Source organism: Galdieria sulphuraria, assembly GCF_000341285.1.
Source record: "Galdieria sulphuraria unplaced genomic scaffold scaf_20, whole genome shotgun sequence".
Taxonomy (NCBI): Eukaryota; Rhodophyta; class Bangiophyceae; order Galdieriales; family Galdieriaceae; genus Galdieria; species Galdieria sulphuraria.
In genome coordinates this window covers 113,149-131,610 of record NW_005178455.1, presented here as the reverse complement: position 1 = coordinate 131,610, position 18,462 = coordinate 113,149, and the positions used below count along the sequence as shown (strand labels likewise).

At 39.2% G+C, this 18,462-nt stretch overlaps 12 protein-coding genes and 1 non-coding gene across 13 annotated transcripts; 8 read left to right on the top strand and 5 right to left on the bottom strand.

Annotated features, from left to right (window-relative positions):
* On the top strand, positions 1–1,535 carry Gasu_27260 (SPla/RYanodine receptor (SPRY) domain-containing protein). The gene has a single exon (XM_005706404.1). The coding sequence runs from the start codon at positions 132–134 to the stop codon at positions 1,437–1,439; it is 1,308 nt and encodes a 435-aa protein (XP_005706461.1). The 5' UTR covers positions 1–131; the 3' UTR covers positions 1,440–1,535.
* A 4-nt stretch (positions 1,536–1,539) lies between these two features.
* On the bottom strand, positions 1,540–2,650 carry Gasu_27250 (uncharacterized protein). Its single transcript, XM_005706403.1, has 4 exons — positions 2,430–2,650; positions 2,064–2,382; positions 1,800–2,006; positions 1,540–1,741 (listed from the first exon to the last, which is right to left on the bottom strand). Exons 1-4 carry the CDS (start codon positions 2,557–2,559, stop codon positions 1,564–1,566), a joined length of 834 nt encoding a protein of 277 aa, XP_005706460.1. The 5' UTR covers positions 2,560–2,650; the 3' UTR covers positions 1,540–1,563.
* Positions 2,651–2,663: 13 nt separating this feature from the next.
* Positions 2,664–2,735, bottom strand: Gasu_nc0027. Its single transcript has one exon. It is a non-coding gene; the product is annotated as a tRNA-Gly (tRNA).
* A 365-nt stretch (positions 2,736–3,100) lies between these two features.
* Positions 3,101–4,015, top strand: Gasu_27240 (5-oxopent-3-ene-1,2,5-tricarboxylate decarboxylase). The gene is made up of 3 exons (XM_005706402.1): positions 3,101–3,665; positions 3,717–3,834; positions 3,883–4,015. The coding sequence occupies exons 1-3, from the start codon at positions 3,156–3,158 to the stop codon at positions 3,984–3,986; spliced, it is 732 nt and encodes a 243-aa protein (XP_005706459.1). The 5' UTR covers positions 3,101–3,155; the 3' UTR covers positions 3,987–4,015.
* A 14-nt stretch (positions 4,016–4,029) lies between these two features.
* Positions 4,030–5,350, bottom strand: Gasu_27230 (cell division protein pelota). The gene has a single exon (XM_005706401.1). The coding sequence runs from the start codon at positions 5,339–5,341 to the stop codon at positions 4,217–4,219; it is 1,125 nt and encodes a 374-aa protein (XP_005706458.1). The 5' UTR covers positions 5,342–5,350; the 3' UTR covers positions 4,030–4,216.
* Positions 5,351–5,360: 10 nt separating this feature from the next.
* Gasu_27220 (NADH dehydrogenase (ubiquinone) Fe-S protein 2) lies at positions 5,361–7,057 on the top strand. The gene is made up of 2 exons (XM_005706400.1): positions 5,361–5,758; positions 5,805–7,057. The coding sequence occupies exons 1-2, from the start codon at positions 5,411–5,413 to the stop codon at positions 6,927–6,929; spliced, it is 1,473 nt and encodes a 490-aa protein (XP_005706457.1). The 5' UTR covers positions 5,361–5,410; the 3' UTR covers positions 6,930–7,057.
* Positions 7,058–7,170: 113 nt separating this feature from the next.
* Positions 7,171–9,135, top strand: Gasu_27210 (protein phosphatase 2 (formerly 2A), regulatory subunit B'). The gene is made up of 2 exons (XM_005706399.1): positions 7,171–7,978; positions 8,031–9,135. Exons 1-2 carry the CDS (start codon positions 7,229–7,231, stop codon positions 8,940–8,942), a joined length of 1,662 nt encoding a protein of 553 aa, XP_005706456.1. The 5' UTR covers positions 7,171–7,228; the 3' UTR covers positions 8,943–9,135.
* An 11-nt stretch (positions 9,136–9,146) lies between these two features.
* Gasu_27200 (glutathione S-transferase) lies at positions 9,147–9,930 on the bottom strand. The gene is made up of 2 exons (XM_005706398.1): positions 9,382–9,930; positions 9,147–9,322 (listed from the first exon to the last, which is right to left on the bottom strand). Exons 1-2 carry the CDS (start codon positions 9,895–9,897, stop codon positions 9,194–9,196), a joined length of 645 nt encoding a protein of 214 aa, XP_005706455.1. The 5' UTR covers positions 9,898–9,930; the 3' UTR covers positions 9,147–9,193.
* Positions 9,931–11,140: 1,210 nt separating this feature from the next.
* On the top strand, positions 11,141–12,715 carry Gasu_27190 ([methionine synthase] reductase). The gene has a single exon (XM_005706397.1). The coding sequence runs from the start codon at positions 11,145–11,147 to the stop codon at positions 12,690–12,692; it is 1,548 nt and encodes a 515-aa protein (XP_005706454.1). The 5' UTR covers positions 11,141–11,144; the 3' UTR covers positions 12,693–12,715.
* A 14-nt stretch (positions 12,716–12,729) lies between these two features.
* Gasu_27180 (S-adenosylmethionine:tRNA ribosyltransferase-isomerase) lies at positions 12,730–14,340 on the bottom strand. Its single transcript, XM_005706396.1, has 3 exons — positions 14,186–14,340; positions 13,026–14,138; positions 12,730–12,970 (listed from the first exon to the last, which is right to left on the bottom strand). Exons 1-3 carry the CDS (start codon positions 14,323–14,325, stop codon positions 12,766–12,768), a joined length of 1,458 nt encoding a protein of 485 aa, XP_005706453.1. The 5' UTR covers positions 14,326–14,340; the 3' UTR covers positions 12,730–12,765.
* A 460-nt stretch (positions 14,341–14,800) lies between these two features.
* Positions 14,801–16,205, top strand: Gasu_27170 (zinc finger (C3HC4-type RING finger) family protein). Its single transcript, XM_005706395.1, has 4 exons — positions 14,801–14,872; positions 14,925–15,586; positions 15,637–15,945; positions 16,000–16,205. Exons 1-4 carry the CDS (start codon positions 14,836–14,838, stop codon positions 16,096–16,098), a joined length of 1,107 nt encoding a protein of 368 aa, XP_005706452.1. The 5' UTR covers positions 14,801–14,835; the 3' UTR covers positions 16,099–16,205.
* A 5-nt stretch (positions 16,206–16,210) lies between these two features.
* Gasu_27160 (chlorophyll synthase) lies at positions 16,211–17,490 on the top strand. The gene has a single exon (XM_005706394.1). The coding sequence runs from the start codon at positions 16,238–16,240 to the stop codon at positions 17,417–17,419; it is 1,182 nt and encodes a 393-aa protein (XP_005706451.1). The 5' UTR covers positions 16,211–16,237; the 3' UTR covers positions 17,420–17,490.
* Positions 17,491–17,500: 10 nt separating this feature from the next.
* Gasu_27150 (zinc-finger protein / transcription factor) lies at positions 17,501–18,455 on the top strand. The gene is made up of 2 exons (XM_005706393.1): positions 17,501–17,837; positions 17,899–18,455. Exons 1-2 carry the CDS (start codon positions 17,621–17,623, stop codon positions 18,123–18,125), a joined length of 444 nt encoding a protein of 147 aa, XP_005706450.1. The 5' UTR covers positions 17,501–17,620; the 3' UTR covers positions 18,126–18,455.
* The last annotated feature ends 7 nt before the right edge of the window (positions 18,456–18,462 follow it).

Sequence of the window (18,462 nt, the reverse complement as noted above, 5' to 3'; positions counted from 1 at the left end):
TTTCTAATCATCGCATTTGGTAGCTTTGTGTAAATGTTGTCATTGCACGAGACCCATTGGTAACTTCGAAGCTATGACTGACTTGAGTGACTTGTTCAACACACTAGCTTTTGTATAGTGACTTTTCCAACATGCAAGTGTACCAAGAGACTTTGGAGAGGCGCTTTTATGAGGACTTGCAAGTGCCAGTCCACGGTTGTGTGATAGGAAACATCCCTAGTGAAGTTTTGTCCAAGATACCGTGTGCGTGGTGTAACAAGGACAAGTGTGAATACTTGGAGCTGACAAAGAAAAACTTGTGCTTAAAGTACCAAGGACCTGGAAAGCGAAACGAAGACGCAGCAGCAGCAAGGACACTTTTTCCAGTACCAAGTTGTTGTGCCATATTCTATTTTGAGATTAAAGTAGTAAGTGCCGGAAGAGATGGATTCATCGGTATTGGCTTGAGTGCGGCCAACGTAAGTTTAAATAGACTACCTGGGTGGGAAAGTAATTCTTTAGGCTATCATGGCGATGATGGCAATGCTTTTCGAGACTCGGGTACTGGAACTCCTTATGGCCCTACATTTACTACTGGAGATGTAGTTGGTTGTTGTTGGAACTTGATGAAAGGTGTGGTATTCTTTACAAAGAATGGTTTGGCACTCCCCATCGCTTTTCGGAATGTTGCGGGTATTTTATACCCCACTGTAGGTTTGCAAACTCCAGGAGAAATAGTTGAAGCCAATTTTGGTGGACAAAACTTTATTTTTGACCTCTTAACTTATGCCAAACAAGAGAAGTTGGACCTCATGTCGAGGATTTATGGTCGACAACTTTACCTCGAAGACAACAAACTGATGAACGACATTTTAGACTATTTGGTGCATCAAGGATATACTTGTACTGCAGTTTCGTTTTCAAGAGACACCAATCAAGGTGAATGGGTTAACGAAGAACTCCAAAAGGCAGTTTCTAGGCACAGTATCTGTAGTCTCATCAGTCATGGGTATATCGATGAAGCTATGAAAGAGATGGAACAAGTTTATCCTAATGTTTGTCAAAACAGAAAGGTAGTTTTTCAACTATTGTGCCAGAAGTTCGTGGAATTGATTCGCAAAGGAAAAGTTGACAAAGCGGTAGAACTTGGAAAGACTCAACTAGTAGAATTGGTTACTTGTGAAGATGATTCAGAAAATGCGAGCTATCTCAATGAGATTTCTTCCTTGTTGGCATATGAAGACCCATCAAACTCACCAGCAAGTTATCTTTTGGATTACTCTAAACGCGAAGCGGTTGCTCAAATATTGAACGATGCATTTTTGCAAGCAGAAAAGTGTCCACGTTTATCCCGTTTAGAATCGTTGGTGAAACATTTGCAAGTTCTTCTTGAGAAATTAGTAACGATACAAGATGCAGAAGCATCTTTGCTTTCTTTGCAAGATTTTCTAATCCGGTAATGGATTGGCAATGTAGCTTGAGTTAGAAAACAGATTCGACTGTTTAAAGAAACTAGAATCTATAAAAGAGATTCATAGGATTTCCATGTAAGATCTTGGGTTACATTTTGGTAATACTTTGTGGTCATTGCATTTTCATTACAAAAGTCTGCAAGTCGATGACTTCAATTTGTGGGTTTCTAGCAGCTCTGGCCCGCACCTCTTCCGTATTATAACCCCAAGACGCTAAATAAAACTTTACAGGCGTTCCTAACATAGTCAGACATGCATCTTCAAGCGTTTCCACTCGATCCTCCACGAAACTAACAAAAAAAACATAGTGAACTTTAAGTATACAAGTGTCCATTCATATATCCTTACTACAACGTTCGTCCTTTCAATTCATCCAACTTGATCAGCGTCTTGAGAACTTTGAGTTTATTTCCGGCATCTAATCCATAGATGCGTTGTTCTTCCATCTCCACCCCACTATGTTTCAACAACTGACAAACAAATCGTTTTTCTTTCGTCGTAACGATAAACAAAGGTGACTCCGAAAAGTTCAAAGCGTCCACAATGCCAGGATAACTAGGCAAAGAAATAAGAATTGGCAACGACGATATTGAAATAACCCAAAAAACATACAATCGGTGTTTCCCTAGCCAGCCTTGTAAATCTTGTCGAATCCACTCGTCCCTGGTCTTTCCAAACAGATCAACCAGCTCCTTGTCACAAGTCTTGTATTCACGCCACAGCTGATCCTTTATTTGACTATGCCAGTTTTCCATAATCTCTCCAACGCTCAAAGGTCGTGATTTTTGTTGTGAACGAATACTAGCGTGTTGTTCGTCTACAACTAAGAGACCTAAAAGGATCATTTCGTAACCAACTTCAACCAACGGCCTTAGCTTCTGCAGTTTGCTAACTAGCCAGTCAGGAGGTTCTAAAGGATTGGGTACCAAATCTACAAAGAGTGAAAGATATGACTATTGCTAAAAAGGTTTCTTGTACCTTGCAAAACTTGTGGCCATTTGGATCGAATGGCTAACATAGCCGAACAGATGAGTTCCAAACAACTATCACATAACACACCGTCAAAGTCCAACGCATAAGCTACACCAGTTTTATTCAAAGGAGGCATTCAACAACAGTATACCAAAAATGAACAAGTGGGAAGCAAAAAAATCTCTTCAGCATCGATGCAATATATTGGGAGAAGAGATGGTTCAAGAAAAAGGGAACTCGTACTGCCGCCGGGAATCGAACCCGGGTCTCCAGCTTGGAAGGCTGGAATGATAACCTTTACACCACGGCAGTCTTTCATACAATGGCTGACTTTTGACAATATCAATTTTCAAGTATGCCAGGAAGAGGAACGCAACAAAGCCTTTATTCTTTGACTTGTTCCTTAAAACCTCATAATGTGAAAAACTTTCCAAACATCATTTTTTGATCATTTTCTACAAATGAATGTCGACTCATTTGATATTTAAGACAATGGTAACATGAAGAACCCATCCAACTGCATTTCTTATTTTTTCATGATTTCTTACATTGACAATTCAACATCTCTATTCTTTATTCTATACCAAGAGACAATACAAAACCTTGAAGACATTTTTGTGGTCTGCAACTAGAAACCATAAAAACCAATTCATTCAAGTTGGAAATGATATCCGGGTTTTGAAAAGTAGTCACATGAGAAATTGAAGAAATCGCAACTTATGTTGGCATGACATGGTGGTACAAGGAACTGTTTCTGCCTCACTTTTTAGGCGCCTGTATTCATCAAAATCTGTTACTACACGCATATCGAATATGTTGATCGACAAAGTTGGAACCAAAGCGGTTTGTGTTGGAAGGAACTATGAAAAGCACGCAAAGGAAATGGGTGCCCAAGTTACAAGTACCAAGGGAGATCCTATTTTATTTATAAAGCCAACTTCAAGTTATATTCGAGGTGACAGTCCCATTTTGCTTCCTGTGGGTGCCCAAGTACATCACGAAGTCGAGTTAGGAGTAGTCATTGGCAAGCGTGCTAAGCTCGTATCCGTGGACGAAGCAATTGGATTTGTGGCAGGTTACGTATGTTGCATAGACGTAACAGCTCGAAACTGGCAAGCAAAAGCAAAATCAGAAGGAACACCCTGGACGATATCCAAAGGTTGTGACACTTTTCTACCGATGAGCGATCTGATTCCCGCTCAAAAGGTTCCCAACCCTCGTAACCTTGACCTGTGGCTCAAGGTTTGTACTTTTTAGCACATGTGTCAGCAAATGGGTTACTTTTTTTTAAAGGTTAATGGCAATATGAAGCAATCAGGCAACACGAAAGATATGATTTTCAGTATTGAAGAACTTATCTCTTATACAAGCAAGTTTATGACTCTCTATGAAGGTGACCTCTTATTGACAGGTATGTATACTTATATTATGAGAAGTCTTATGCATACTTTTTGTATAGGCACTCCAGAAGGCGTAGGGCCACTTGAAGACAATGATATTGTGGAAGCAGGTTTGGGCGAGTTGACTAGTATCAAGTTTTCATGTCAAAGAATGTCTTCATAATATAGATATACCATGAATCATGGTTATCATAGAGCCACTAGAGCATGTTCAATGACTGGAGAATATCATTCCTTTGTGAATGTTGGCACTATTATCTCCAGTTTGCAACGTATGTGTCAAAATGCTCCAAACTACGGTATTCGTTGATGATATTTTTGTGATTGTTATTATTACTGCAATGGTCCATTGTATGTTTGATAAAATCATCATTGTTCAGTTGTTCTCTCAAGCTAATGATATTCGGGAAGAGGAAATCTTAATGTGGCAGCGATACCTGTCAATTCCTTCAAGCGAATTCCACTCACATGCATCGTTGAAAGAACAAACAACTTTCCTCCCGCCTGCTTCACATGTTCGACCATTTCTACAATCTGCTTTCGTCTCGTAACATCAGATGTCCGAAATATTTCATCCGAGATGAATAACGCATCCACAGCACTCAACTCTACTGCCGTGCCAACTTCATCCCAACCATAGGCTGCTTTCTCGGGACAAGAATCGAATGTATGAAAGAAAGTATTTAACGCACGAGTTTCTTCAAGAGCCTTTACATTCTCCAATTTCTTACTTAGAGCATCATCACTCAATACCTCTTCCAAGGCCCATTTAGTCACAGCCGATATATTACACAAAATTACTTTAGATTTGAACGACACCAGAGTTCGAAGATCTCTTCTTGCTGCTTCCTCGAAAAAGAACTTGAAAAATTCGTCCTTTACGAAGCCTGGACTTGCGATGATAAGAACTTTGACGACTTGAAAATTAATATTTTGTGCACAACTTTGAAATAGTTGTAAGAAGAACTTGGATAGTGCTCGTTCTCTGTTGAAAGCAGCGTCTTTCCCTTTTCGAGGTATAAAAGTTTCCACTTTGGCCTTGACCAGTGTCAAAGAGCGACTCACCACACAGACCAATGCATAGCCTTCCTGTAATAATATAGCGGCAACTTCTGCAGTCGCTGATGGATCACAAGCTTCCTTTATACGTTGCAAAGTGAACTCATCCCAACTCTCTTTGCCTATCGAAACAGCACGATGGGGTTCCAATACGAGAGTGTGGTGTGCTCCCAGTTTGACATGTTCATTCTCCACAACGTTTCTTCCGCTTATTCTCAATTCACATCCTTCTGCGTCAAATTCTGTGTCATCAACTTGAACAGTTAGAAAAAGACGCATTCTCTCGTTCTCCGTAGCACCAGAAGATAGTTCCTTTTGCACTTTGCGTATTGTCGAAGCACGCACAAAATCACCTGTGGAGACCAGATTATATATTTCCCACATATCGTCACTACTTTCAGGCACTAGTTTCAAGGTACCTGAATTGGTCTTATCAATATCCTTACGCAACAGCTTCATTCTTCAACCATTCACTCTTTCCATTGTTGTTGGTTTTGGGGGCCTACCGGAATAGCTTGTGTTGTGATAATGTTACGACATACCTTGAAGCATTTGACAAAGGGATGGAAGAGTTTTCACTCAAGTTCAATAATAGGATCCAACAAAGTTTCCCAAGAACAGTTGGAAGTATATAAGCAATTGGAGTCCATCCCTCGTGAAAAGTTGTTGGTAAAGGATCCTTATGAAGGGGAGGCCTTGGGAAAGAAGGTTTATGAACTGGTACCCGATCCTGAAGTTCGCAAGAGAATTCAGGAAGCGGCTGGTGATATGCAACTAGAGCAATTGACGGAATTCGAACTTTCTCGTCTTCGAGCCACTTGTGAGAAACCAGTGGAATTCAAGAACTTTTCTTTGAATTTTGGTCCCCAACATCCTGTAAGTAATCACTCTTTTTAGCTTTTGTGATAACCCAGTTGTTTAGTCTGCCCACGGTGTGTTACGTTTGGTTCTCGAATTGGATGGTGAGTTGGTGAAGCGTGCAGACCCTCATATCGGTCTGTTACATAGAGGAACTGAAAAGTTGATTGAGTACAAAACCTTTTTACAAGCACTTCCTTATTTTGATCGGCTGGATTATGTCTCTATGATGGCTCAAGAACAGTGTTATTCCTTAGCTGTTGAGAAGCTTTTGAAAATCGAAGTTCCTCGTCGAGCCAAGTACATTAGAACCTTATTTGGAGAAATCACTCGACTTCTCAATCATCTTTTAGCTATTACTACCCATGCAATGGATATAGGAGCTATGTCACCTTTCTTATGGGCTTTTGAAGAGCGAGAGAAACTTATGGAATTTTATGAAAGAGCCTCTGGTGCTCGTCTTCATTCGGCATATGTACGTCCAGGTGGTGTTCAATATGATATTCCGTTGGGACTATCTGATGATATTTATCGTTTCTGTGAGCAGTTTCCAGCAAGAGTTGATGAGATTGAAGAGATGCTTACAGCCAATCGAATTTGGAAACAACGTACCGTGGATATTGGTATTGTGACTGCCAAAGATGCCTTGAACTTTGGATTTTCAGGTCCCATGTTGAGAGGTTCAGGTATTGCATGGGATTTGAGAAAGTCACAGCCCTATGATGCTTACGATGAAGTAAACTTTACTATCCCAGTGGGTACACATGGAGACAGTTATGATCGTTATCTTTGCAGAATTGAAGAGATGCGACAAAGTGTAGCCATTATAGTTCAGTGTTTGAATCAAATGCCGGAAGGAGAGATAAAGGTAGATGATCGAAAGATATCTCCTCCCTCTAGAGCAAATATGAAACAGTCTATGGAGTCTCTTATCCATCATTTCAAGTTGTATAGTGAAGGCTATGCTGTTCCTGCAGGGGAAACGTATAGAGCCGTTGAAGCTCCCAAAGGAGAGTTTGGAGTATATCTGATAGCCAATGGGACCAATCGACCCTATCGTTGTCGTATAAGACCGCCTGGGTTTTATCATTTGTCTGCTTTGAATCATATGTGTCAAGGACATATGGTTGCGGATGTGGTTACTATGATTGGAACTCAAGATATTGTATTTGGTGAAGTGGATAGATGAGAAGAAAACGTGTGGAAAAGAGCGACAATAAAAAATTCCATAGTATATATATATATATATATATATATATATATACAAATACATATATGATATGGACCTTATTCTTTCATAAATAAGAGGAATAGACACTCCTTCATTCTATGGATTTCTTTTCATATGAGCAACACACCTTTATAGTCCATTGATAATTAACACTCCTTTTTGCTTCCAGAGAGAGAGAGAGAGACTGGGGGACTGTCCCTTATTCGGATTTTGAAGAGCAATGATGTCTGCCTGAAACCAAGCCCTGGGTACTGGATATGCCTAAACATAATAGTGATTCAGAAACAACAGCTCATGATACTCAGCAGCAGAAAAGCGCTCAATTACTGACACGAGGAACGAATTCCTCTACAACAACTTCCCCTTCTTCTTTTTCTTCTCCTCCTCCTCCTTCGTCTTCTTCTTCTTGTCAACCACTTGCTCCCGTTTCCAAGTCAACTGCTCATTGCGACCAGTCAACAAAAGAAAATGTAAATGGACCTGTTACTAGTTTGAGAAAACCAATCTCACCACCCCTCAAAGCTTCTTCTCCTGGTCACTTCAAAAGGGCGTCATCCGACCTCAAGTCTCCGAGACCTTCAGAGGAAGAATTGAAACTCTTCTCCCAACCTTTACCTTCTCTGCGGGACGTTTCAAACCCTAACGAACTAAAAGCTTTGTTTTTGAAAAAGCTTGAACTTTGTAGTGTTCAATTTGACTTTACAGGACCTTATGCAAACGTTTTTGAAAAGGAAAAGGAGATTAAGAGGAAAACCTTGTTGGAACTGGTGGAATTGGCTGAAACAAAGTCGGGAATATTCTCCCCTGAAACTTATGGACCAGTAATATATATGATAAGTGCCAATATTTTTCGATCCTTGCCTCCAAAAGCACAACCTGCTTGTCAAGCAGAAGCACCTGTGGAAGAACTGGAAGAAGAACCTCGTCCAGATCCTGCTTGGCCTCATTTACTACCCGTTTATACGTTGTTTCTAGAGTTTGTGGTTTCCAGAGATACCGACCCCAAAGTAAGTACACTTGTGTATCGTTAAAAATGATGGATGACAAAGGATGCTCTAGATCGCTTTGGAATACATAGATAAAAGTCTGATTATAAGACTACTTCAGTTATTTGACTCCGATGATCCAAGAGAAAGAGAGTATCTGAGAACTATTTTGCATCGCATATATGCAAAATTTATGCCATTGCGACAGTTCATTCGAATGGCCATCGCCAATGTTGTATTTCATCCTTTTGTGTTTGAGACTGAAAGGCAAAACGGAATCGCGGAACTATTAGAAATCTTGGGATCCATCATCAATGGATTTTCCTTACCACTCAAACTGGAGCACAAAGAATTTTTTCACAGGGCAATATTACCTCTTCATAAGCCACGAACGTTGGTAACTTATCACAAGCAACTCTTGTATTGTATGGTGCAGTTCATTCAAAAGGATACAAGTTTGGCTGTACCCGCTATTACCACGTTATTAAAATATTGGCCAGTAACTTCTGCAAAGAAGGAAACCTTGTTCCTACATGAGTTGGAAGAAATCCTCGAAAGGGTAAAGTCGGAAGTTATCGAGCCGATATTGAAGCCAGTATTTCATCGATTGGCAAAATGTATGTCCTCCAAACATTGCGATGTGGCAGAACTGGCGCTAGTTATTTTAGGAAACAACGATACTATTTTGGATGCGCTGGAAAGGCATCGTGAGGAATTGATGCCCATTATTATGGGTCCTTTGATAGAAAATTCTTTTCATTGGAGTACCAATGTCCATGAGCTAACTCAGTCGTTGCAGAAATTGTTATTAGATATGGATCCAGTTCTCTACGAAGAAAGAATGAGACGTCATTGTGTGGAAAGTGACTCGGAAAAAATTTCCAGGCAAGTGATGAATCGCCGTTGGAGTGTACTTGAGGATAGAGCAAGTGATAATAACGACGAGAGACCTTTTTCTTCTTCGAAAGATACCAAAGGAGTCTGAATCATAGCAGATTTGCCCTACATGAGCTTATCGTTTTACAAAAACTGTTGCTTATGTACCATGAGAAAGACGATAGCACATCCATTGTAATCCCTTTTTTTTTATGTCGAAACTCGCTCCTTGAGAAATCCCTTTATTATGTACAGGAACAATACATATGCATATAGATGTATTTATATGTATGTGTGTGGAAAAGAGAGAAAGAGATTGTGGATTTTTTTTCTTATAAACACAGAAACTCCCTTTTATTTCTATCCGCGAGGCACATTGTTTACTTTCTCAGGAATTCTATTGGATTGGAAATATGCTGCCACTTTAGGACGTTGTTTCATTCGCAAATAATACTTTTTCACCAACTCAAATGAATCCAAAAGCTCATCCTAGTAGCCCATCATCAACACCTCTCTCTCTCTCTCATTTTTCAAAAAAATTCACCTACCTTTAAACGATGCATACAATCCAGCATCGCCAACAAGTTGTAGTCTGCAAAGCAAGGTTTGTCACCTACCACATACGGTTTCCCTCGGCGATTCAAATATTTTTCCAACCCATCCAACTGCTTTTTTGCGGTTTCCAAATACTCTGGTAACATCTCCTTCCAACTGTCGTTGTAGATCATTCGCACATATGGCGTACGAAGGTCGTTGGCAAAATCGTTCATCATATCCGCCAACGCTTTCTCCTCCTCCGTGTCACCATAAAGATTGTGTTTTCTCGCTAAATGACGAAGTATTGCCCCACTTTGAGCTAAATACAAGGGTCCGTCCTGCAACACTGGCATCTGACCAAAAGGAATCTTGCCAGAAGATTGACCTTCTTCTTTCAGTTTCTGCCACTGCTCTCCAGCTTCAATCCTTTCTTCCTTATAGTTTATACCATTGTCCTCAAAAAGTAGACGGATGGGTTCTCCTAGCCCACGAATATTAAAATAGGTTAGTTGGTACTCGTGCGACATTTCACGAAACGATTCAGTAGGAACATCCCACGCCCATTTTCAATTTAATTGCATTTATGGAGGATTCCAGAAGGGGTCCATGAGACCCCAGTATTGTTCTTGGATAGGGTTGTGGATGAAATCGAAGCTGAAGGACGCCAAACATATAGTACAGCACGCTTTATAGATAGAAAAACAGAACAACGACTTTAGCTTTACTACATATATTCCATTCAAAAGTAGATAAATTGTCGGAAAACCTAAAATAAGTAGCAACTATCTTGAGATTCATCCTTCAACGAAGTGCAATTCTACAGGCTCGTTAAAAAGAAGGATAGGAAGTAGAATAATTTAGATAAAAATTTGAAAAAAATTATACGCGGATCCAGTTCCTCTGGTTTGAAAACTAAAGAAGAATACATTGAGCTACTGTTAGAAGGTAACAATCTGTGGAAGCCCAAAATACATAGAGAAGTTTTCGTTATAAGCTTTTCAAGAAAAGAGCGAATCTTTGCAAAGAGGCAGAAAAAGTGATACTTTTTAAAAATTATTAGTCCCTGAAACTAAGAAATTGCTTAAAATTCATTAACACAACATTGTACTGGTCGAAACAAGTTATAGCTTCAAAAATTTCATATATAATCAAGCTTTAATAAAGTGATTTGTAGACGAGTGGGTCGAGTATCTTTCCTGCAACAAACTTGGTAGCAGTTGAAATATCTAGATAGAATCACAATATTATTCTTACTGTAGACCAAGAATAAGAGTGAAGCTCAGACTCCACCACAACTGTATTATCACCGCAAATGTTAAATTGTTTAACAAATTAATTTATCAAATTCTAATATTTTTTTTATATTTGAGACAAGTTTTTAACTTCTGTTGAACTAGGAAATTTTCGTTGTTTCAATTAATTTCCTGAGTATTAAAATTAAATAGAAACTCAATCTAATCTTAAAGGTGAAATCGTCAAGGATTCTTAATTTCCTAAAAGAAGATCTCAAAGTATGTTTATTTTAGACATGTTTAATTTAGATAAACGTGGATTAAAAAATCATCCATATAACTGTTGAAGTACAGAAAATAAACAGATGATTGTTTTTTAATTTCCAATAGTTTACTTTGCCTTTTATGTCTTTTTTTTAATATGGCAAAAATAATTATATTTTTCCTCTTTTTTATGTGCTCCTATGCTTTGGCAAAAAATAGTTGCGCTTTCGGTATATCAACCGCTTTAAATATAGGAAACAACCGGCCAGCACTTTCTCATGATCATCGGTGGGGATAGCTTTGTGGATGTCATGCCGGACGAAACAGAGTTGTTGTCTCTCTTTGAGTCGCTTGACATTTATGATAACGTTTTTGAACAGGACTCTATCGTAGACTATTGGAAATGTAACTCAGGAAGTCTTTCAAAGTACGTTTGGTCTGTTATAGATTCGACATTGGACCTCAACGCTTCTCCTTCAAAGTTGCCTACACTTCCTCTTGAAAGATACCGGCTGATTTCGAAGGAAGAAGTAAATGAGAGCTCGAGTAAAAGAGACACTTTTCTTTGTGTTTCTCGTGAGCAGCTCCTTGATGCGAAAATTTCCAGAGCAAAGCTGTTAAGCTTAACGAATTCGCCAAAGCCAGTTTGGCACTTTGAGGTCGAACCTGAATCCCCAGTTCACTATTCACCTGGAGATGCATTCGGTTTCTTTGTTGAGAATGACAGTCGACTTGTGTCAAGTTTACTTGAAAGGCTTAAAATTAACGATACTTGGTACGTGGAGGACACCAAATCAGTTCCACCGGTTACGCTAGAAGTGCGTTCTGCTCTACGAAAACAGTTTGATCTTTACTCTCCTCCAAAGAAAAGCTTTCTATTGCTGCTCAGTGAATTTTGTGAGAATGATCGTGAAAAACGTGCACTTGTTTTGTTGAGTTCGGATGTTGGTAGGGATACATATCGTTCACTTTTTATACGTGGTAGAGTATCATTATTGAACATTCTAGTGACATTTCCTTCATGTCAACCTCCATTGCAGAGAGTACTAGATTGTTTGCCATTTTTAGCACCCCGATATTATTCAGCTTCATCATGTTATGAACCTTGTGGCAGAAAGATTGATTTTGTCTTTTCGTTGGTCCACTATCCCATATTTGAAGGGAAGAAATGGATGAGGAGAGGTCACGCCACTGGAGTGTTTGATAGGATATGTAGTCAACTGGAGAAATGGTCTACACATGATTTGCGGGTGACCATGTTTCATCGCCCTAGTTTATATTTTCATCCTCCTGATAATTTGCAAATACCCTATCTGATGATATGTGCTGGAACAGGAGTAGCACCTTTTCGAGGATTCATTGAACAACGACGAAGAGATTACAAGAACTGGTTGTCTTCAGAGGATAGTCGTGTAGCAACTCAAGAGGAACCAGTCAAGCGAACTTTAATTGCACCAGTTTATTTGTTTTTTGGTTGCCGAATCCTCGGAGAATTTCAAGAGTATTTGGATGAAATGGAAAGCGACTTGTCGTCCTTGCCGGATTCAAAGCTATTTGTTTGTTATTCTAGGGAAAATGGCAATGAGAAGTATGTACAAGATCTTTTGAAAAAACATGCCGAGCAAGTGAGCAATTTGATGTTCAGTCATCCTTCATCTTGCATTTACGTGTGTGGAGATGGTGCCAATATGGCAAAAGGGGTTCAGGAATCATTGATAGATATTATGAATGAACAAATTTTCGGTAATAGGGAAGACGCCAAAAACTTTATGAAAGAGTTATCAGATGAGAAACGATATGTGCAGGATATTTGGTTCTGGGGATAATACTTGTATAGAGAAAGTTTTTCTGTAGAAGCAAGTTTCGTTATTTGTTACATTTATTTATTTTTGTAGTTTCTCATTTATCGATGTCGATATTGTTGTTTGCAAAGAATACAGGAGATGCAAGTAAGGATCCATCTCCATAACTTAGAAAACGATAATCGTGCTCCAGTGCATGACGATAAACATGAAATAATGCAGATCTGTCACCCAAAAACGCCGCTACCAACATTAGTAACGTTGAACGAGGTTGATGGAAGTTGGTTATCATTGCATCGACCCTATAAAAATGATACATTGGTTCTCTTTTCACGTAAAAATCAAAGCTTTTCTTACATAAAGAAAGGATAATTGGGGACGATAATAAGTTTTGTTCTACCCATAATAGAGTCACATGCTCTCTCTTCTAACCAACTGATAAGAGCATCCAGAATTTCCATTCTCGTCGGAAGATGACTGTTGCACGCTGAAGTATTCGTTTGCATTAGCGATGACTCCCTTTCATATGGAAACCATTGACTTAATGACAGATCTTCAGTGGGACACTGACGCGATCTAAAGTCCTCGCTAGTTATTAATTGATAACCTATCCAATAAAGCGTCTCCAAAGTACGCACACTAGTTGTACCAACTGCAACAAATGGTCTACTTTGTTGACAGTTTTCTTTTAGTTGTTTCAAAGCTGTCAAAGTCACGTGGAACCGTTCGTCGTGCATATCGTGTTTCGATACAGACTCGGTGACAATAGGAGAAAAGGTTCCTGCACCTACGTGCAATGTTACACGGACCAGTGATACATTTTTTTGCTCAAGCTTGGAAAGAAGTTGTGGTGTAAAATGCAGTCCTGCAGTGGGAGCCGCGACACTTCCTTCATTTGTTGCATATACTGTTTGATACGATGTTCGATCGTCTTTCGTGACATTTCTCTTCATATACGGTGGTAGCGGAATGATACCGTGTTTTTCTAAAATATCGCGAAATTTGTATTCTCTACCGGAATTCCAAGTAAATCGAATCAAAGCTTCTCTTTCGTATTTTTCCTGAATCTCTGCTTTCAAAGGACTTTCCATATCGTCAAGAAATAATTGTGTGCCTGGCTTCACGTTTTTCCCCCTCACGAAACATAACCACTCACAGCTGTTGACAGCCTCCAACGACTCCAAAGTGGTTTTGGTTATCGGGTCCAAACATAACACTTCAACCAATCCTCCTGTTTCTACCTTTCTCATGAACAGCCTAGCAGCTATCACTTTGGAATCATTACTTATTAGGACAGCGTTGTCTGGCAAAAACTTATCCAAGTTTCTAAAAGTACTGTCAGCTATCACAGTTCCTGAACCACAAACAGCTACCAGCAATTTGGAAGCATCTCTGGGTGTTGTGGGAGAAAGCGCTATTCTATCTTCAGGCAGCTGATAATCGTAGTCGCTAGGAGTGATATCAAAAGTTCTACTGAACAGTAAGTGGACTTATGGATAAGTAAGACTCAATAATACCTATTCGTTTGCTTATCAACTATGTGACCGTATTCACTGGTTGTTATGCAGCGTGCAGCGTTCTCAATTACCGTTTTCTCATAACTAGACCAACTTGTGAGAATCTTTCGAGAACTGCGCTTAATGAGCCGGGGAATCATAAATGGGAATCATCATTAGGAAGTCTTTTTTCTCTTTCTGTTGCGCGCCATTTTGGAGATCCATTTAGAGAAGTTACAAACATATATTAGTTATACTATGAAACCTTTTTTGAAAAAATCAAAATACTTTGGCAAATCTGAAAGCCTTGTAACTACAGTTACAAATTCAACGAAAGCTACATATCATGAACTAAGTTCACTAATGTTCTCCCTACACTTGCAAACAATAGACTAGTTTCAGAGAGATGCAGTCTTGTTGGTAATCAACTTGAACAATACACAAAGCACTAGCTTGACTATGTGCTATTTCACTCTCGCGTCTATTCACAAAATTTTAAAAGGGACTTGACTGACTCAAATTTCACTTCGAAGAAAGTTTTCTTCTATCACAAGTTTCCATTTTTGAAGCTATGCGTTCCCCTCTTTGTCGGACAAGACAATTCTCTTTTTATAGTAGTGTAATAACCTTGACAGCACTACATCTCATCGACAATTTCTTTTGAATAATCGATGTCCACTTCGCCAGCCTCACCATTGTTAGGAAGAGGTATGTTGTTTCTCTACTTTCAAAAGAAGCGTTTTTCATGTGCATTTTAAAGCGTCGTTGGATATGAGGCGGCAAGGGTTGGAAGTTGCTGGAACCTCTGTGGATGGTAACAGAATAACTTCAGAGAGTTTGTTGAGGAATGCTTCCAGGGCCCACCACCACCGACGTTCGAGTAGTCAAGCAGTAAGACTACTCCGTCAGGAAAGTACTCGGGTTCGAAACAACGTAGTAGATCGTTTTCAACGAGACTTGTTACCAGCTGGGAGGCTTCTTACAGTTTTATTGGTTACGAGCGAGCTAACAGCTGAATTGTTGGTCCTGATATTCAGTTGGAACAAGAGCTGTGACCGCCCTTTACACTTTTGGATATGTGTTTTAATATTTATACAGTTGTTTTCCCTTGTCTTGAATCTGGTGGGTTCTCGTTACTCTAGGGTTTTTGCTTCTTTGGAAAGTCTTTCTCAAGAAGAGGGAACAAGACACGAAACAGGCTCTTCTTCTGGAGTATTTTTTCGTGCGGAAAATATTTATCGTGGGTTTCCTAGTGGATCTTCTGAAATTGAAGAGACGGAAAGTCTCGAGGAAAGTGGAAATACCATTTTCGAGTCCATGTATCACAATGAGTTAGTGTCCCGTTGGTTGCGTCTGTTGAATGCCTTTTACTTGGTATGGTTTATTGTTGGATCTATTTGGTTATCGGAGTGTGAAACATGTGTAAGGTAATTCTCTAGTTTCAAAATTAACTCGTTGCTGATCTTGAACAGAACAAAACCGCCCCCCACTTGTATAGACTTGTGTTGGCTTTAATAGTTATATATTATGCTTTACTTGGTCTTCCGTTGGCATGTTTCTGTTTGATCATGTGCTGTTTGCCATTATTTATTCGTTTACTTCTTCCCTATGCTGAAAGTACACAACGTAGACGTGGTAGGGCAGCCACTGCTGAACAGATCAACAATCTTCCATGTTCTAGCTATGTGCATGGTTCCTTTGAAAGAGAAGAAGATACCAGTTGTGTTATTTGTCTCACTGACTATATTGATGGCGATATGATTCGTCACTTACCTTGCAAGGTATGTTTTGTTTTTATATTTTCTTTCTTTTCTCTTTGTTAAATGATACCTTAGCATCATTATCATAAGAAATGTATTGACGAATGGTTAGCTCTGGACAAATCTTGTCCTCTTTGTAAGAAAGATATTGATTCTAGGGAAGAAATAGTCTAGTAGTATTTTGAGATTGGAAAAAGTTTTCCTATGGTTGACCATTTTATGCTTAACTGTGAATAGTTTTGGCTTTTAGAAGAATGAATTATTTTGAATTATTTTGCAAAAGGATTAGCTTGTTTTGGACATTTGTTCAACGATGCAACATCAACAGCCTTGTCGGTTGTTTATATTTCCTACATTACTGCGTTGTCCAAATTTTTGTACTCAGTGCCGATGGAAATATGTTCAAAAGTGTTCTTATACTTCATTGTTCAAGTCCAAAAGAACTCTATGGGTTTCAACGAGAAGATCGAGTCCATTGGTATGCTCCTTGAAAGAGTCACCAGACAAGGAAACCGAAGAACAGAATAAGAATGCAGCTACCCAGTTGAGTTTTAGACAATTACTTGGTATGAAGGGTGCCTCTTCGGAAGATAATATTCCCAAGTGGAGGATTCACCTTCAGTTGATGAAGCCGGTTACCTGGATCCCACTTATTTGGGGAGTTATTTGTGGTGCAGCGGCGTCAGGCAATTTTGAATGGAACTTGGACAATATTTCGAAAGCTGCTTTGTGTATGTTATTATCAGGACCGTTATTGACTGGATATACACAGACCCTGAATGATTATTATGATAAGGATATCGATGCCATTAATGAGCCCTATAGACCTATTCCATCCGGTGCTATATCGGAACAAGCTGTGAAAGCACAGATTATTATTCTTTTGAGTGGGGGTTTAGGACTAGCTTTTTCACTTGACAAGTTACAGGAGCACGAGTCACCAACGTTGTTTTTTGTGGCACTATTGGGTTGTTTTTTGGCGTACATTTATTCTGCACCTCCACTCAAGTTGAAAAGAAGTGGTTGGATTGGTAACTATGCCTTGGGTGCTTCATATATTTCGCTTCCTTGGTGGGCAGGACAGTCATTGTTTGGAACGTTGGACTACAAAGTGATGTTGTTGACCTTGTTGTATTCCTTAGCAGGTTTAGGTATAGCTGTGGTGAATGACTTTAAGAGTGTGGAAGGTGATAGGAAACTTGGCCTTCGTTCCATTCCTGTGGAGTTTGGTATTGAAGGTGCCAAGTGGATATCGGTTTTCTTGATCGATACTTTTCAAGCGTTGATTGCCGCTGTTTTATTTTCCATTCACGAAACACCATATGCTTGTGGAGTAGTGGCTTGTATCTTGCCACAAGTCTATTTTCAGTTTCGGTTATTCTTAAAGGATCCTTTAAAATATGATGTCCAATATCAGGCTTCGGCACAACCTTTTTTAGTAGTAGGTATTTTACTCACGGCACTAGCTATTGGCAATCATCACGGAATATTGTAATGAAATAAAGATATCCAAACATTTTATGATAGAATAAGAAGAAAGAAAGAAAGAAAGAGAGAGAGAGAGAGAGAGAGGAGAGGATTCAGGGAGATTGGACTTGGATCTCCCTTGATCCTATTTATTATTGAGGAGAGTATAGGGTGGTTGTTGACGTGGTATTCAACAGGGAATGAAAACAACCAATTACTTGAACATACCATGAAACAACAACAAATCATAGACTGCGTCGTACCCAAACAAGTATGGGATACACACCATAGTAAAAAGAACGGATTCCATTATCACATATCGATATCCAGTGAAACAAGTCAATGGGTATTTTGTGCTTGTTGTGGTAGTTTGCTTCGTTTTCGTATCTCTTTTGCACTCATACAGTGTCCATTGTGTCTCGCATTGTTATGGACGCGTCCTATAGGTAAGGAGATGATTAAAAAAATGGCGTCTATATATTTATATATATGTTCTGATGGATATAGAATCTTGTTATTATCAGTTGCTCTATGATTGTGAAGGATGTGGTCAACGATTGATATTTCCTTTGGAAGCGACCATGGTACAGTGCAGTATATGTTTTATGTTGAAAAGTTTTTCTCCACCTCGCATGTCTTGTTGTCAACGCTGTGGATTGAGACTTGTGTATAATGAAGAAAAGGATACAAATATGTTGTTTTGTACAGTTTGTTTTGGACTCCAACCTTTATGAGATGATGATGACCATCATCAGCAGCAGCAGAAAACTTTTTCTATCATCCATTTTTTTTCTCTCTCTCTCTCTCTCTGTGTGTGTGTGTGGAGGAGAAAAGGTTGAATGATGGATGGTTGTGATGATAAGAAGAAGAATAGGTTGGGATGGATCATAACCTTTGGAAGGAATGGTTATTCTTCTTCCTTTTTTCATAAAGTGAATAGAAAATGCGGTATAAAATATCGCTGTTGTTGTTTCAGCAATAGTCAACATACTAAAAAGCACCATCTCATCACACCTGTGATTATCGTGCCCGGTTACGGAGCCGATGCTAAAGAGTATACGGGTTTGAAAG